Source organism: Cyanistes caeruleus, chromosome 12, assembly GCF_971803275.1.
Source record: "Cyanistes caeruleus chromosome 12, bCyaCae1.hap1.1, whole genome shotgun sequence".
Taxonomy (NCBI): domain Eukaryota; kingdom Metazoa; phylum Chordata; class Aves; order Passeriformes; family Paridae; genus Cyanistes; species Cyanistes caeruleus.
Genome location: NC_141712.1, coordinates 17660230 through 17678716, shown reverse-complemented (window position 1 = coordinate 17678716; position 18487 = coordinate 17660230). Strand labels below are relative to the sequence as shown.

At 43.5% G+C, this 18487-nt stretch overlaps 3 protein-coding genes across 3 annotated transcripts; all 3 read right to left on the bottom strand.

Moving 5' to 3' along the window:
• Positions 1 to 2503: 2503 nt before the first annotated feature.
• On the bottom strand, positions 2504 to 4675 carry LOC147650887 (arylamine N-acetyltransferase, pineal gland isozyme NAT-10). The gene has a single exon (XM_086847225.1). It carries the CDS (start codon positions 4673 to 4675, stop codon positions 3803 to 3805), a length of 873 nt encoding a protein of 290 aa, XP_086703351.1. The 3' UTR covers positions 2504 to 3802.
• On the bottom strand, positions 2504 to 9304 carry LOC111934448 (arylamine N-acetyltransferase, liver isozyme). The gene is made up of 2 exons (XM_023934523.2): positions 6607 to 9304; positions 2504 to 4680 (listed from the first exon to the last, which is right to left on the bottom strand). Exon 1 carries the CDS (start codon positions 9302 to 9304, stop codon positions 8414 to 8416), a length of 891 nt encoding a protein of 296 aa, XP_023790291.2. The 3' UTR covers positions 2504 to 4680; positions 6607 to 8413.
• Positions 9305 to 14696: 5392 nt separating this feature from the next.
• Positions 14697 to 15729, bottom strand: LOC111934451 (arylamine N-acetyltransferase, pineal gland isozyme NAT-3-like). The gene has a single exon (XM_086847226.1). The coding sequence runs from the start codon at positions 15727 to 15729 to the stop codon at positions 14857 to 14859; it is 873 nt and encodes a 290-aa protein (XP_086703352.1). The 3' UTR covers positions 14697 to 14856.
• Between the last annotated feature and the right edge of the window lie 2758 nt (positions 15730 to 18487).

Sequence of the window (18487 nt, the reverse complement as noted above, 5' to 3'; positions counted from 1 at the left end):
TGAGGTAGAAACATTCTGCTGTATAAAATCTGTGCTTGAACTACTCTTGACAGAGGTGTAAGCATAGCAGTGAAATATTCATAAAGCAAACCTGCATTGATTCAGGCTTTCTTGGCTCTGACAAAAGCTCCAGTACATTTTATGTGCAAGCTCCTAAGCTGTAGGACTTTCCCACGTGGTCATGTTTCTAAATGAAAAGTGTTTCTTCTTTGAAAACAGAAGCAAGTTGGGTAAGTAGTGTTTTTATTACAGAAAATGGCTGCCTGCAAAATGAAACTGGTGAAGTGTTACCAGACACCAGCAGTGTTTGTACCTGTGACCCTGAGGTGCCTGTGGATGGAGGTGGTGCTCTCTGACAGCTCACATCTGTCCCTTGTCATGTGAAGTTTGGTCCCTCTCTTTGTCGGGGTGGTGGTGCTTTTTTTGTAATAACTGCTGGGCTTGAAAATATGGAAGTATTGAACCTTCATCTTTCTTGCTGATGTTTCTCTTTTACTTCTATTCTGCTTAGTATTGGATCTTAAAAAGCCCAGGACCAGAGTCCAACTGAAGTGAGCCATCCGGTGTGAATTTAGTAATGCTTGAGCTGATTAAACTTTGGTTCCTGGGGAGGGGCAGGATGTTCAGTGGTGCTGTGGAGTTTGAACCGTGTTTCTTGTGCTCTGTGTCTCTAATGAGACACTCCATTATGCAATGCTACAACCACGAGTGGCTGTCGTTGCCATTGGGCATTGCTTGTGTGTGTAATGGGCAGCTGGGCTGGGATTCTGGGACTTCATCCAGCATTCAGACTTTAAAAGAAATTGTCTTGTCTTTCTCTTGATTGGAATACCATACTTTTAAATTGTATTTGGAATTGGATGTGTCTGGGGGTGGAGGGGGGGCGGTTTCTCAGCATTTGTTTTGCTTCATTTGAACAACAGTCCACAACTAAAACAGCAAAATCACTTAGGCTCTCATTAAACCTTTCTCTGAGAGTGCTAATAAAGCATCGTGGTAGGGAAGGATGGCAGACATCCCACAGTTCCCTACTGCATGTGAATTCAAGTTTCTGTGAGAGCTGATGCTTTAAGGACTTGGTGGTTTGTTTTCTTTTCAGGCTGGGAGAACATCAGCTTCTACAATACTGCCTTGCTAATGGAGCCCCAGCATGAGGCCTCAGGGTCTGTTTGGTTTTGTTTGGTTTTACACCATTCTCTTCTCAAACCTCTCAGGCATTTTGGACCTGGCATTCACACCTCAATAAACTGCTTTCATCAGCTTTTGGGGAGTTTTAGTTAAACTGTGAAACTGTTCCTTTGCTGTATGTGTTGACATTTCTTCCTGTGATTTCATGTGTCTCAGTGAGGATCTGCTTACTATTGTCAGGTTGAGATGAAAAATCCCTCTTAGAGAGTGGTTATTAACAGATGGGAGTCAGGGGCATGGTTGGAGTGTCAGTCACCAGCAGCTCTGTAGATCTTTGGTAAGAACCAACAGTAGAAAGGGTAGCTGGGTGAGTCCCATCACTGCAGGCCCAGTTAAATGCTGATAGAAGCCCATAACTGCCCAAGAAACCCTTGCATACCAAAATCCAAGCAATTATCTGGGAGTAACAGCAGGAAAACCTCTAGGGAAATTGGGAAGCAAAATAGCCACTCTGTTAATGGCTCTCCTCAAGACAAGAAAACAGCTGTGGTTGATGGCACAGATGGAGAAATGTGGTTTGGTGAGCTGGGTAGATGAGAATCCCATCAGATGGAGTGAAGGTGGTCAGTGTTTTGAAGCTTGTAATGTTCCCTGAGGTCTTGGGGAGCACCTTATCATGATCAACTATTTAGAAAGGGGTAAAAACCCTTAATGGGATATTAATATGAGGGAATAAGCTGAAAACAAATTACTGAACAAATTCCATAATTCCATTAACAGAAAAGCTGTGTTCTGGCCTCAGTAAGATCTTTCAGTGTCCCCTGTCACCTCTTGCTTGGCTCTCAATTCCTTATCCCTGTGTACCCAGGCCATGACTGCCACCACAGCCGGTCACACAAAGAGCTGGCACACACCACAGCCAGTCCAGAGCTGCTGATGACTCCTAGGCCTCTTCAGTGATCATCTTCCTCAGCTACAACCTCTTCATCCAGGTACCTGTAGGAACTCACCATCTCCAACACCACTGCTGGTGCAATTATGTCAGGGAAGGTTTTGATTAGATGCTATGAAAATTTTTTCACAGGGTTGGAAAGGACTGGAAGACTGTCAAGGGCAGTGATGGAGTCACCATCCCTGAAAGTGGCACCTGAGAACAGAGTTTAATGGTGAACATGGTTGTGATGTTGGGTTGGTTGTTGAGCTCAATGATCTCAAGGACTTGTCTAACCTCAGTGATCCTGTGATCCTAAGAAGTCTGAGGTGGGAAGGGTTGGCCAGCAGATCAGCAGAATGAGTGAACAGCCCTCACCTGGCAGATGGTGTGTGCAGGTGTCAGTGCAGCCAGGGCCAGCTGTACCTAAAACAACTCGTAATATCTTTATTTTCCTTTTATTTATTATCAGGTATACACTTACAGCATTTGTGAGATTAATGATCAAATGATGTTTTTGAGTAAAAAGACTATTCAGTGGGAGGAATCAACATTTGACCAATACTCAGGCTTATTATGGACTGGGGAGAAAGAGTGTTTTTCAGCATTTCAGATATTTTTTGATGCTTTTAAGAATGTTTCCCCTTTCTTAGTGGTTTCCTTGGTTGGGCTTTTTGCAGAGAAGCATGGTAGAAGGAACAACATTTTCTGAAAAATGGGGAAACATGATTGTGAAAAAAGAAAAGGGTTCCTTTGGATTTGGCTGGCTCCTTGTTTTTGTTTTGTTTTTTTTCACTTTGATACAGATGAACACTAATGGCATTAAAGTTCCTGTGCTGCGTGTCCACTCAGGACAGCCATATGGACACTCATGTTTGCAGGACAAAATTAAGGGTATAGTGGGCTTAGCTTCATATACAAATAGAATGCAGTCCTCAAAGTACAGAATTTCCACCCCTTTTGGGACAAAAGTAAATCTAAGCCAGCTGTGACATTTAAGTACCAGTCACAGTTTATAGGATGATTATATCTCAGGAACAAAGCTAGGCAGTTATCTCCTTAGAGCCCATCAGCCACAAAAACACTGCAATATATAGAATTTTCATCACCAGAAGAATAGCTACATACCAAAAATTACTTGGGGCAGTTTACTGCAGCAATGGCCGGAGGGATGCACATGATGATGATTTTCATTTTGTACTATGGTTTGTCTAAGGATGATGGTGAAAGAATTATGCCTCCTAATGCTCCTTTCCAAGATGACAATGTTTTACTTATATTAAGGGTAGAGGAATGAGATGGGCTCTGAGTGGTTGGATCTTGTGAAAAATGAAGTTTCAAATGTGTACTTCATTGTCTAAATGCTCACAGATGACTTGTCTCCCTATAATAACCTTAGAAAATGTGTTGGCAGCATATCACAATTAATAATCCATACTCATGTGCTACAGGCAGTCCAAAATTCCCAAGCCATATTTCTTACCCAAGCTTGTAACCAGATTCAAATCAAATCCTACATTTGTGCCAAAAATTGAACAGCAGTCATCTCCCAGCAAATCATTTTACCTGACTTGAGAGTCTTAAATTCCTGATTTTTCCCAAAGTGAAATTCACATTAATCTCATATTAATGTATATATCCTTCAGTCACCTGCAAAAGAATCCCATAACCTTGCAGTAGGGATTGCACAGACAGTGGAAGGTGCTGTACACACGTAGCATTACTGTAGGTTTTCCTGGCCATCTAGATTGTGTAAGATCCTTTAATATTAATGGGGACAAGTTTTTTCTCAAGGGTGATGTTGAATTTCTCTTTGAGGGTTTTTTCCACCTCTTCATCTTCGAGAGCTACAAATTCTACCAGATCCATGTTTTCTTTGTAGTTGTACGTGGTTTCAGTGAACGTCCACCCAATTAGTGCTCGGAATCCATGGGTGGTCTGGAGGGCACAGATGGACTTCTTTGTGAAGAGGGAATCTGGAGAGGTCTGGAGGTATGTGCACTGGAAACGGAAATCTTCCACTGTCTGTGGCTCAAGGCTGAACATATAAACTTTCCGACACTCGTTTTTCTCCAGCAGGTCAGAGTTGGAGAAGCTCTGATTGGGGATGTATTGTTTCCGTCTCATTTTCTCCAGGTACCAGACACCGTTCTTTTCCGTGAAGCGGAAGACGCCGGGAACCTGGGGCTGGTCTTTCCCTGACACAAGCTCCATGGGCTGCCACATCTGGTAGGACACCCCGAAGCCTCCATCAACGATGTAGGCTTTGCCATCGATGACGACCTTCACTACGAGGTGGGTCATGAGGGTGGCGTAGGCGTTCTGGTGGGGGTTGAACACGTACGCCCCCAGGAAGCTGGTGTCGTACCCCAGGCCCTTCAGCACCCAGCCCAGCAGCTGGTTGTTTTCCATGCACCAGCCACCCCGCTTCCTCTGCACAATCTTGTTGTAAACGTGCTCCAACTCCAAAGTAATTTTCTCCCCGCAGTGGATGCTGAGGTTTTCGAAGGGAACGGCACGGATGTGGTGCTGGAATATATCAGTTAAGGTTTCCAAATCTTGTTTTTCAGTGGAGCCTTTATAGCCAGTTCTTGCAAAATACTCTTCAAGGTTCATCTCACCTGTAAAGGAAGGAATTGTGTTTTGGTTTCTTTACATCAGTGATTTATGATGCTGTGAAAAGCTGCCCTAGCTCTGCCAGCAAAGATTCTTTAATCTACTCAACCTCATCAGAACAGATTTTAAAGGAAACAGGTATTCCTATCAAATGGTTCCCTGAGCAAAGAGCAGTGCACGTGAGGGTTTGCTTTTGTCTTAGAGTCATCCCTCTGGCAAACAGCTGATGCCATTTCAGTTTCATGCGAGGCGGCTGCGAGATGGGGATTGCTGTATTTGCATTGTAGCAGCGGGGTTAAGAAGAAAGGTAAGATCATGCTGGGGAGTGTGTACAAGGGTTCATGAGAAATGGTCTAAAGCTGCTGTTCAGTGACAGGACTGTCACTGGGGGAGGCAGTCTCACCTGCCAGTGGGAGGGTGGACAGTCTGAGCCAGGATTCTCATGCTCTTTTCATGAGTCTGCCACTGATGGACGTGACAGTAAATGAATCACTCGTTCAGTACATGTAGTCTTCAACCACTGACAAAAAGTTAACATGAAAAGTAAAGTGACAAGCTTTATTCAGATAACTGCAAGTGAGAAAACGCTGACTTTTGAAAGAGTCACAGACCACTGAGTCTTGTGTCTCCTCTGGGTGTTGTAGAAACTCATTTTGGTGTTGGAGTAATGGATCTGAATGGAGGTGAGTGGCCTAAAAGACAAGGAGCACACCTCCATTCTCTCCTGTGCCCTCTGTCTCACAGGCCACCCTAAAAATGAACAGGGGCTGCTTTACTCTCTCTGGTCCCAAATATTCTCAAAATTCACCAATCCTTAAACTCAGCAGTGAACTGTTGAATGTTTACTGCAAACTAGAATTTCTCAGGACAGTTCTCAGTGGCAGATTCATGCTGTGCATATTCCTGGTGTAGAGACAGCTGTCCCAGGTGAATGGAGAGCACCAGCAAAAACTGCACATTACCTGCTACAGGGAGGAATTTAGCTTCCAGTGATATCTACGTGTATTGTTGGAGGATACATTCAATGTGAGATTTGTTAAGTGTAACATAAAATCCCAGCACTTTTGATTTGCAGAATCTGAGTATATCTGATCCTACTGTGAATGCTAAAAGGATCACATCCAGTACAGAGCTGGTTCTCAAGTTTGTATTATTTGTAATTTCTTTCTGCAGCTCCATAATATGCTTGATCAGCATTAGATCTGGACTGCAGGAGATGAAAGCCACTGTTCTTTTGAAATGTGAGCAGACCAGATGAAAAGGCAGGTACTGAAAAAGTCGTCCCACAAATGTGACTATGATTTATGCGGAGAAAAACATCAGCAGAAGAATTTTAAAGGTGCAAATGAAGGTGTTCATACAAAATTATTCCTTACCAGGACTATACATAGTATCAGCAATTCCACTGTTGAAAATATGTTATTTGTCTTCCTTTATCCTAATATATCAGCACATGGACTTTCTGGGTTGCACAGCCCAGAGTCTATAATTTTTTTTTAAGTTGTTTTTAAAGAGCTGTAATTTTATTCCCTTAAAGCAGAATCTATTGATTATTAGACTGAACTTTTTCTTCCTTTGCACTTGCAATACTTTTAAAAAAATATAAGTATCTAAAAGCATGACTTCCAACAAGAAGTTGCAGTTCTAAATTCATATCTACTATTGTTCTTAAACAAAAGAATATATTTTATAGTGAAGTGAGGCTTCTCCTGAAGTGTGAAAGGTAGAAGAATTGAAATTTCATATCACTTTTTTGCCCTCTTTAAGAGCCCCTGTTTAGCAGGTGATATTTTAGCTCTATATCCATACATTTTTAGAACACTTCTCCTGCAGAATGTTGCTTACATTATTGTCCATGACCTTTACCATCATAAAGAAACCAGGTTTTTTGTATCTTTCTTTGGAGGGACTTTTTAAGAAAATAAACTTACCTCTTATGAGATCCCTTTTTATTTATTGAGGTATTCAGTTTCTGAGTGGTTTATTACAGGGGCAGCAGTCAGTGAAGCCAGGAGTGGATACAGATTGTGAGGGCTGTCTTTCTAAGCTCCGCTGGCCCTCGCTCCTGAATCTTAAATTCCAAGAAAGGGCAGAGTCCACCCAAAATGAATTCACATTTTTGGACTTCGCTGATCCGTGAGCAAATTAAACTTTGTTTCTTCTTTATTAGTAGATGTTTATGCCTTCACCTAGTTAAGACCAGAATGAACTCGTTTTCTGAATAAAATAATTACAGTAGGATGTTGCCAATGACGTTGTAGCTTTTTTAAATTAAATACTGCTATTTTGCAAGCCAGCACTTTGCAGTGGAGGATGTTCATCTGTGCCCTGATGGGTACACTGAGGTGCCAAGGTGTTGCAGGCTGTGTCTCTGAGCTCCATGGATGCACAAATGACCTTTCTTTGCCCTAACAGGAACTTTTTCAGTCTGTTCAACTCCTCAGCTGCAGCAGAGAGTTATTGTGGACACACCTAATGAATGCCATGGCAAATATTTCTTTGCATTTCTGCTCTAAAACGTGGCCTTTTTGTTTAATTCTCCCCCAGTCAAGTCTGCCTCCCCTTCATTTGATGGAGGTGGAACATCAGAGGAGGCCTCTTTGGGACAGGCAGAGAGCACATTAGACTGCACCTGGGGAACCATCAGGTACCCCATAGGTCTGTGTGGTTAACTAAAGCAAGTATCAAAGTCTTTTCCTTGGCTGATGTTCTTCTGTGGCCCTCTTTCATGGCACACCCTGTACAGTACCACAGGTATCATCAGCTAAAAGGCTTCTGTGTTATGGATATCCTGCTGTGAAACCACACTGGTGACGTGTCCTCACTTCCCAGGGCTTTCTTTTGCATCCACACTTTTTAAGGCAGGTTTTGTGCAGAATACTGTTTGTAGTAAATACAAAGACTTTTATCTATAATGCTGTCATGTCCTCTTAACATCACATGAAGGCTTGGTCCCAAAAGTTTAGATTATATTTTGCAAAGATTGACCTAGCTTTTTTTTCCAGTTTTGATACCAAAAGCCTGATTTTTAAGAAGTGTTGAATCATCTCATCTTCCACAGGTTTGATTTTGAATTCAGAGACACAGATAAATCAGACTCAGAAAAGGTGGGTACTCAAAATTAGAGAGATTTGGGGAGGGCTTAGGTACCCTTGGATAAATATCTTACTTTAAGTCAATTTCTGAACAGGCAACAGGGCTCAAGTCCTTCAACTTTTCATCTGTTACTCAGCACCTAATGGTGGCTTGTTTTGAGAAAGTCTTAACCTTTCTTTTTACTACAAAGTCTTTAAAACCCAAATTCAGCTCAGCTTTAAGACTGTTAAGGGAAGTGAATAATTTGTAAAAGTTGCTGAGAAGATGGGAAATAATGTCAAAAAAGGTTAGAGGTCTTTCATGTAAAATGGTAACACAACCTCTCCTTCTGCATCATTTTGGCCTCATTTACCACAAAATATATCTGCAATAAAATGAGTTCTTGAGAAGGTGAACAAAAAGTTAAGTAGTCAAAAAGCAATTTCCATATGAGCCGAACTGAGCTAGTAAGATGTCTTGGTTTCTAAAGAAGGAGAGATTTAATAAAAAATATGCAATTGATATATGCAGTTAATTAGCAATGTACTAGAATTTACCAAGCTTGATGACTAGCTCGAGTTAAAAATGCAATTATTGTAATTAATGTTAATTTTAGAATTTTTCTCCTGGCTATTTAAAGATCTATCTAGCACAGTGTTACAGTTAGATCTTATCCACTAAATTAGGTGGCAAGCCACGAACATTTACTGGTACTAGTTTGTTCTCCAGTACTATATTGAATTTATCTTTCAGTGTCTTCTCAACCTCTTCATCTGTAAGGGTTGTGATGTTCACCAGGTCCGTGTCCTCTGTGTAGTTGTATTTCATCTCACTGAAGGTCCATCCAACCAAGGCAAGGAACCCATTGGTAGTTTGGAGAGTGCAGATTGACTTCTTCCAAAGGATGTTATCTGGAGACACTTGGAGGTAGGCATTTAATTCCTGGAAATCATCTATATGCCGTGGCTCAAGAGTAAATCTGTATATTTTTCGGATGTTCCCCAGTTCTGGAGTATCAGGGAAGTCACTCTTACTGTGCTCAGGAATATAATGCTTCCTTTTGACTTTCTCAAAGTACCAGATGCCGTTGTCTTCCATGAAGTGGAAAATGCCAGGGACCTGGGGTTGGTCCTTTCCAGAAATCAGCATCAGTGGCTGCCACATCTGATAGGCACCACCAAACCCAGCATCTGCTATGTAGGAATCTCCCTTGATCACCACCTTCAGCAGGATATGGTTTATCTCAGCAGTGTATCCCTTCTCTGCTGGCTCATAACTGTTTGCACCAAGAATACAGACATCATACCCTAATTCTTGCAAGGCCCAGAAGAGGAGGTGGTTGGTTTCCAGGCACCATCCACCACGTTTCTTTCTCACAATCTTATCGTAAGTAGATTGCAAATCCAGTTTGATGGCCTCCCCACAATGCATGCTGAGGTTCTCAAAAGGAATGGTCTGGATGTGATGCTGGAAGATGGCTGTCAGGGTCTGCAAGTCTGCATCCTTATGGGGCTTGCTGTAAGATATTCTTCCAAAATACTCCTGAATGTTCATTTTGCCTGTGTGAGCAGAAAAGTAGCCAGTTACTGCTGTGCAGCTGTCAAGGGGTTCACTCCTGTTTCTGTAGCACAAGTTAACCAGCCTGCAAATGTAGTCTGGGCCATTTTATTGAGGATCTCAAAGAATTTTAAGTATTTCTTTAAAAAGAGAAAAGGACAGGAACAGGTGGCAATAATGCTTTCCCTCTCTCAGGGGCTGCCTTCAAACCAGGTGGATGTTTTTCCCATGGGAAGATACAGCACATGCCATTACAGAATCTGGCCACAGAGGAGGATCCCACATGACAAAAGTTTTTGAAAATCAAGAAATAACATGTTTGCAGAAAAGCTGCCACACCATACCAGCATAAAAGTCACAGTAGGATCTTAACTGTTTCTTTTACCATACCAGGTAAGCAATTCTTTCTTTATCCCACAGGTAATTTAACTGGAAGGTTTTGCATTCATGGATTCAGTTAACTGGGATTAACATCTCAGTGTGCCACCATTTCAGACAGGTTTCCATGTGAAGTAGATAGTTGTTTTCTTAATCTCTTAAATTTCCCTGGGGAGTTTAGACAGGGCTTTGTCTGTGAAAGGAAGGGACTTTAATTTTTCTAACCTAAGGATAAAAGGAATTGATCTAAAAGTACATACAAGGCATATTCATAATCTTTTGGTTTCTTTGACCATCTTTTACAAACTAAAGGCTTTAGTTTCAGATCAAATTATTGGAAATATTTTGTGTATTTGTATCTCTGATCCCCTTTCATTAGCAGAAAGACACTGTCATTGGCACTGGTTGTGTGGCCAAGATAAAAAAAGGCTCCCTGTAAGACTTCTAATTCAGTGTCTCATCTTCTCTCTGCATGGATTTATTTTGCCTTTAGTTTAGATTTAATTTGGCTTTTTTCCATGCAAGGATATTTGTTGTTCAGAGCAATTCACAATCTCTTAAGGCCTGTGTTAATTTCCGAAAAGTCTGAGGATTTCTTGCTTCCTTCAACTGGTTGAATGTTCCCTGGGAGGATTTTCCAAAAACCTTTTGATGTGGATGAGATGGGACAAACTTACCTTCCACTGAATATTCTCAGTTTTAGTCCAAGTGTTTTCCCCCAGGGGTTTGACCCTATGTCCATGGCAGAAACTTGTGAAAATCCCACCTCAAGTCCATAGGTGGAAGTGCCCCCATCCCATGAGCAGATCCAATGGCCTAATCTCTCGACTTTAACCTCAGTCTTGATGCCAGCAGCACAACTCACATGACTTGATTGTGTTGCTGCTGGTACTAGTACCAACATTCAGACTAATGCAGACCCTCAGGAAAATGTGATAGAATAGAGAATTATCCCAATAAGGGAACAAGAAATAAACATTTTCACTTCAAAAGGACCCAAAGAGTCTACATGAAAAAACAGTAATGTCTCTTTGATACTGCATTTCATGATTTTTTTTCCATCTCTTTTTTAGGACAAGGGCACTCATCTCTGGCAGGATCTCCTTGGAAACAGTTGTAGAAAGCCATTTCCTTCCCAACACACAGCACACATGTTCACTGGCAAGGCTCATCCTCATCCTCTGCCTCATTTTTTCTTTCTATTCCCACTTTCAACAATTTTGCACCCAGGTCTGGGTGTCCCCATGACATGGGGAAAGCACAAGTTAAAACCAGCTCCCCTCATCCAGCCTTGGAGAGCCCCCATGGGGCACTGGCAATGAGGCCTCGGGAAAATAATTGGGAAAACCTTTTGGGAAATTCCCTGCCCATGCCTCAGTTTCCCCAGCTGCCCCTTCTCTGGCCCCATCAATTTAAAGTCTTTTTCAGAGTCAGCCTTGCGGTGGCTGACAAAATGTGCTCTGATCTCAATGAATACTTAAAGAGGTTTAAGTATAATAAAGCTGCACTACAACATCATTGACATTAGGGAGCATCCACATAAATCAGTGTTTACTCCCTCGCTGTCCTGGAGGCAGATTTTTCCTTGGCACAGCCGTTCCCTCTGCGCGAGCGATGAGGCTGCAGCAGTGAGCAAGCTCTCTCCCCGGGGACACTTTGCATTCCAAAACTGAGTTGCCAAATATCCCGAGCCCCAGTCCGGCTCTCAGCCTTGTTTGCTCCTGCCCCTGCAGCAGCTGAGCTTTGCTCAGCGTTCCTGTGGCTCCGTGGGTAGTGAGATTCAGATGTTAGTTCTGCCTGTCTGCACGTGTCCCCCGGGATCGCTGGGTCCTTTTGTAGTTAGGCTGAATATTAGGATCAGTTCTCCTCTGCTAAAAATCATGAGGGATTTCCAAGGCTGGGTCCTCTTGCACATGCCTACACTGTTTGTTTGATTCTGAGTTACACTGTGAGTCAATAGCTGCATTTTTCATACACTCTGGCTCGGCGTAAAGGGTTAGTTTAACTCTCAAACACTCGATGTTGCGCTTGGAAAATGCCCTTGCAATGCTCGCTCACAACCAGCCCTGTGGTTCCTGTAGTTTATGCTTTGCTAAAACACCTGCAGTGCTGTGCACAGGGTATGCAGACTCACAGGGGTGGGCTTTCCCAAAGGGGCTGACCCAAAGCTTCAGGATGAAGTTAAAGATCAGGCATGCAGTGCTTACCTCGCAGGCAGTCAGCTCAGGCTTTCACCCTGGGCTGTTCCAAAGTTCCCAGGAAGAGCTGCACTGGCAACTGCTGCTCTTAAAGGTCCAGGCTGCCTTTACTGCCTGGCAGGGAAGCCTTATCCTCCAGCAGAGCAGCCAAAGAGGGGAAAGAGTTTCTTCTTTTATAGCAGTTTAAATTCTATTGGTTTATTTGTATTGGCATATGTGTGGAAATTTGTCACATCCTGTCATGCAATTTGTTGTGTTAGGTGCTGCACAGAAGGCCTGAAAATGATCCAGTCCCCAACCTGCTTATAATATTGAGGAGATTTTAACCTTCCACATCACAGAATGACAGCTGAAGCCCTGCAGGAGTGAAAAGCATGGGTATCATAAGCAATTTTTCTAAGTGGTTATAACCTATAGACCCAGCCTCAACCCTGCAGGTCATCCAGAGGCTTCAGTGTCTGGGGCACCTTGGTGGGTGCTCCAATGCTAAAGCAGCAATGCAGTCATGCAAAAATGATGCAGATTTTACTTTGTTGACACTGATGTGGTCTGGATCCCTGTAGGAAGTGACTTATGATAGACAGAGTGTAATCCAGGGCAGGAAGGCACTGATTTATTGGTGGGGATGGCAGCTGTTGAACTAATCACACCACACTGAGCTGTTCCTCATGGCTGACACCAGCCCCTGCAAAGCAGCAAGGTCAGATCTGCCAAGGCACATAGCTGTCTAAATTCCCCTGGGTTCAAAGAGAAGCCCTGTCCTTCAAAAGGAAAGATGGACTCTCAAGAGAACTCTGAGCTCCCTGAACCTGCTGTGCCTTTAAGTATTTGCCTCCAAAATTAGTGATAAGGAAAAAATGAACTATTGCAATCTGAAATGAAAATCTCTTTATTTTTTTCCCTTTTTTTGTTCCCTTCCAACAGCAAGTTTCATTGCATTGGTCAGCAGTACACTGTGCCTCTGTAGGTGAGCAGGAGCACTGAGCTGGGCTGTGCAGGGGCAGCTCCTGGGCACATGCTCCAGAAAATAAGTCAGCAGGAGGAAAAGCGGCTTTCCCTGTTCCTGCCCTCCACACACAGCATCTCAGGGGCAGTGGACATAACACCCTACTCTGATCTTAAAGGTCTGATTTTACAGCTCTGGACTCATTCCCCTCAGCCTATGGAACCCCACAAAGTCCAGGAAACACCCTGACACAGGGAGAGAGGAGTGGGCACAGCCCTTTTTAGGTGTTTCCTATGTTTGTTCCCACAAAGGATGGAGATTCTTGGCTGTGTGTGGATCTTCTCCTGCCCCACAGCTTTGCAAGACCTGCCTGGATTTTCACCTGCATCCCAATGCTTCATCCCTGCTGTCCCACTGAGTTTAGCTCCATCAGCTCTCACACAAATTTGGGAGCCACAGAAAAACACAGGTCATAAACAAGCCAGATCCTGGGACAATTTCTTCTGAGCATTTGTATTGCAAGCTGCTGGTCCACACCATAAGAAGCCTCTCTTTCTTTTACAACCACATTTCATTTTCTCATAGGATGGGAGGGCCTCATGTGCTATAAAGAACTATTGCACCCCTGCAGCCAAGCACATGTAAGTGAATTCGACTCTGGGAAGACAGGCGTGTCAGGAGCTTGCTGTGTCTCTAAGAAATACATTTTGAACATGCAGAATAGCAGCTTTTATTAAATTTAAACTGCTAGTTCTAGAAAGCTGCACGTGCTGCATAGAAAGTGAAAAAGGTTCAGTGAATTATTGTGTTTTTAAAAGACTTAGCTGGAAAATATTAGCATATACAAATAATCAGGACAATTTCAGTGATTAATAACTTTTTCTTTTTACTTTGGGAATACATGCTGTAATTTAGGGGGAAAAAAACATCTGAATAATTCTAGTTCACAGTGCTTGATTTTTTATTTAATTGTAATTCACTAATATAATTTGCTTAATTATAAGTGCATAGTTGTAATGCTTCCAAGATTTGTACATAAAGGAACATCAAGCATCTTCTCAAAGGGCAAAATGGTCACATTTGAGTAATTTCTCCTACTAGAAATCTTAGCCGTTAGGTATGTGATTAAGATTCATAGTTTCTCCTTATATCAGTATAATTAATATCACTGCAAACACATCCTGAGTAGAACAGATATGTTTCAGAAAAATCATTCTGTGCATGTGTTTGGGTTCAGCCATAATAATTAAGGTGCAATGACACCCGGAGTAGAGTCTGCTGAGAGGAATGTGTATTCCCAGCAGTCTGCTGCTGAGTGCGAGCAAACAAAATGCTCAGGAGATGCTTTCAGTTCAGAGAAATGCTGCTCTTTGGTTATGTCACCGAGAGACCAGGAGCTGTGCAAAGTCTGAAACAACACATTTCTTATCATCAGTTCTAAATGGTAAATAACCTGTCCTCAAGCACTCACATGGTGAGTTTGCACAGGTGTGAGATTGGCCTGACTGCCACGTGAGAGGGTGTTGTGGATGTGAGAGCAAAAAGAACAGGCTTGTGGCTTAACTGGAGAAACTCAGCACAGGACGTCTTTGTGGGTTTTTGGCTATTATATTCCCAAAATAATATAGTATTCATTTAAGAGGCAGGTATGATTTTCCCCAGGTGGAAGCACCAGGTAATAAAGACAAAGATATACAGCTCCATCATTCTGCCCAGCTACACTGGGTGCATTTAGAAAAGCTTTTAAGAGACTAAAGGAGTAGGGAATGGGCTGAGTCTGCTTCCCACTAAGCACAAACAGAAGGGCAATGATTTGATTGAGCTAGGCAGAAATTATTTGTACCCAACCTAAAAAGAAATGCAGGAATAGTTGTGAAAATCCATTTATTTTTCAGATCCATGCTAGTATGTTCTGCCTTACACTGGTGTAGGTGGAAGGAGAAAGATTAACCTTTGGATGCTTGTCAGAAAGAGAGGGAAGAATTGCCTGTAATGCCACTGAATTGAACTGTAATTCAGGCAGTGAGTTAGAACAGAGACAACCTGCTCGTATTGACAGGTACAAATTTCTTGTCTAGTGTTATATTGAATTTCTCCTTCAGTGTTTTCTCTATTTCTTCATCTGCAAGGGTTCTGATTTCCACAAGATCCGTATTGTCCCTATAATTGTACTTTATCTCAGTGAGTTTCCACCCCACCAGTGCCCGGATGCCGTCGGCAGTCTGCAGGCTGCAGATGGACTTGGTCACAAAGAGCGAGTCAGGAGCTGTCTGCAGGTGGGCATTGCAGCCCCTGAACTCCTCAATGTCTCGTGGCTGAAGGGTAAAGAGATAAATCCGACGGCAAGCTTCATTTTCCACATTTTGGGGAGTCGAGGTGCTTTGGTTGAGAACCAACTGCTTCCTTTTCACCTTCTCAAGGTACCAGGTCCCACTCTCCTCCTGAAAACGAAACACCCCGGGAGTCTGAGGCTGATCTCTCCCTGAAATCAGCTCCATTGGCTGCCACAGCTGGTAGGCCATCCCAAACCCCCCATCCACAATGTAGGATTTTCCCTCAAGCTCCACTTGTAGCAGCAGATGATCAATTTCATCTGGGTAGCTGTCGAGCTCTGGGACATAAACTTTTGATCCCAGAAGGGTGACGTTGTAGCCAAGAGTTTTCAGGACCCAAGACAGAAGGTAGTTGTTTTCCATGCACCAGCCCCCACGATTATTCCTCACAATCTTGTTGTAGGTCGCTTCCAGGTTCAGCTCAATGCTTTCTCCGCAGTGGATGCTGAGGTTTTCAAAAGGGACAGCTTGGATGTGGTGCTGGAAAATAGCTGACATGGTAGCCAGGTCTGGCTTATTGTGGGAGCCCCAGTAAGAAATTCTGGCAAAATACTCCTTGATGTCCATGCTGCCTCTGAGAGAAGGGTGGGAAAAAATAATAGGCTGTGTCAGAACTGGTGGAAGGCTGTTCCCCATCCCTTATAATGGGGTGCTTGGAAGAAGAGCAGGATTTGACTAATGTCTGTATCAAAGGCAGCTGAGTAATAGTGCTGAGAGAAGCCAATGGGACACTGCTGATGAGTACAAATGTTATTTTTATTTGCTTCTTTTACAGCTGTGATGAGAGGCTCCAGCTGTGGTAAGCACATTTCAGCAGAGTTCCTGCCCAGCAAAACTACAAATCTCTGTAGGAAGGAACGAAAGCAATAGCAGCGATGTTTCCCTGCTAGAAATTATAGGAACTGAGACTCTCCAGATCTGAACTGCTTTGCTCCTGGTTTGACTCAGCAATGCAGAAGCAGAAAACAAACCCTCCTACTCTTACAGTGCGATCCAGAGCCTCTTCTGCAACCAAACCTGAAGCAAATCTATCCTTCCATGGGGTTTTGTTCATTATTTAGGCAGCCAGGCATGAGCTGGTCTCCTGCTTCTGCTCTCTGTGTTACTCGGCAGTAACAGATGTGACCTGGAGTGCAGAAGGCTTTTTTAAGGCAGAAAAGGCTGTGGGAGGTTTTTTGCTGTATCTGCTGTGAGCTGCTTCCCCACAGCACAGCTTAGCTCCCCAGTCCTGCTAATCACAACCCTCCTCCAGCACCAAGAGGAAACCAAGGTTTGGGCCTAAACCACAAGGTTCAAAGGCCTCGCATTTTCTGAGATCATTTTTTGGGATGCAGTTGCTCCTTCTGCTCGTGGTCTTCCCACTGGTGGGTGGCTGCCTGTGGGTGAGGGAGAAGGCATTGCCCTCCTCTGGGATGGCACAGGGCTCAGTGCAAGGCTATTTCACAAACACAGGGGTGGAAAGCAGCTCGAGCCCTCCCAGCCCTTGATGGGATTTTGATGGAGCCAAATACTTTTGTTATTTCTCCCCAGGCACTGCAAAATTTCAGACATCTGTAAGTATGGAGCAATGTTGTTCTCACTATTGACCTGAGAGGTCCAAAAATGCTCTCAGGTTTCTGTATGCAACTCCCAAAGTAAAATCAAAACAAAAATATCCAACTGTTCAACAGGACAGTATTCCCAATCTGACGAAAAATGGTGTACCCAAAATTGTATGGGAATTTTGTCAGTACATAAACAAAACAATGAACATGAAAAATTCCCATTTGGTGTAATATCCTGGCAGAAGCAGAGGGGGCCATGGTTTGGGTCCCCACACAACCTTTGGGATACCTTTACAAAACTTTGACTATTGCATCATGGCCACCACCGTGTCTCAACATCCGAGCAGGCCTGAGTCATCCACGACGGGGTTAAGAGCATCAGAGTCAGGAGGTTCTCTTTGTTCAGCTTTTGGCTGTTCCCAGGATTTTCCCAGAACTACAGTTCTATTCATTTCTGAAAACTTGGCACAAGCTTAGTTCTTGTTGTGTGAATTTTAAACCAGCATCACCAGCAATGAGATGTTTTTTCCCTTTTTCTCCCTTCCTTTCCCTCTGCCACAGCAAGCAGAACATTTTACTTAGAGTGAAGATGTCGGTGTGGGTTTGTCTGTCTGTCCATCCCTTGAGGGTGTTTAGAGGGCTGTTTTAATGGGGATTGCTGAAATGAGGCAGATGGCACAAATGCCCAAGTTGCTTGAGGCTCACAACTGAGTAAATAAACCAGCGTATCTACAACGCCGAGCAGCTGAGCTCCCTGCTCTGCCCTTACACCATTTCTGCTGTGCTTTGTCCCCAGCCAGATTTAACTTCCTGGTTAGAGAGCACTCAGCTACCAAGATCCAGGGGTTAAGAAAAAGACTTACCTGGAAAATCAGTTCAAGCGCCAGTGTACCTCCAGGGCTTGGGGTGGTTCTAGGCTAAAGCAAGTGGCGTGGCTGGCTGTCCTCTGCTTAGCACAGACAGGGTTTGAGGACTGCTTTCCAGCTGCTTTTCAGGGCAATGTCCTTTCCTTCAACTTGCTTTCACCCGCCTCTGTCAGATTGCAAAAGCTGGAAAAAAAAAAAAAAAAAAGGAAAAGAAACACCCCGAAGGGTGGAGCGTGAGAGCTGGAGCGAGCCAGCAAGGCCAGCAGCAGTGCAAACCTGGCTGTTGTTAGAGCAGAGGCTGCTTCACATTTTCACTTGTTTGCTGCTGCCTGCAGGGGCCTGCTCAGGCTGTCACCAAAATGGTTTTGTTTCAGTAGCTTGCTGGATGTACTCGGGTGATGCAGTTTTCTTCTCCCAGTCATTAGATTACTATTTGTTTGGAAATGTGGGGAAGGAAAGCTTGCATGCATTCAGTCTGAGAAGGTTTTGACACTGTTTCTGAAGAACAGCAAGATTTCAGCACAGTAAGCTGCGCCTGCAACCTGCTTACCCCAGTCTGAAGCTCAGGAGCTTCAGTGCTGCCTTTGCTTCCCTTGCTCTGTGTGATTTCCATGTGGTTTTTATTACAGCAAATTTCATAGAATATAAGAAAGTATTGGGCCAGCAGTGTGAATCCTTTGGTCTTCACCCACAGGAATCGCCTGCAGATGATGTTGATGGTGAAGATGCTCTTGGCAGAGTGATGACTATGAAGTATTAACACATAGGGAGCTCCAGCCTCTCAGAGTATTTCATATTGCTTTTGTATCTTCCAATTTTGTTTGCATTTTGTCAAGTCTGATTCATTCCCTGACATCTACAGCTGGATCTTCCCTGTTAGCTCCCCGACAGTAGTTCCAGTCCTTCACATTTAGT

Coding starts and splice junctions, on each gene's coding strand:
- LOC147650887 (XM_086847225.1), bottom strand. CDS start 4,675: ATGAACCTTGAAGAGTATTTTGCAAGAACTGGCTATAAAGGCTCCACT.
- LOC111934448 (XM_023934523.2), bottom strand. CDS start 9,304: ATGAACATTCAGGAGTATTTTGGAAGAATATCTTACAGCAAGCCCCAT.
- LOC111934451 (XM_086847226.1), bottom strand. CDS start 15,729: ATGGACATCAAGGAGTATTTTGCCAGAATTTCTTACTGGGGCTCCCAC.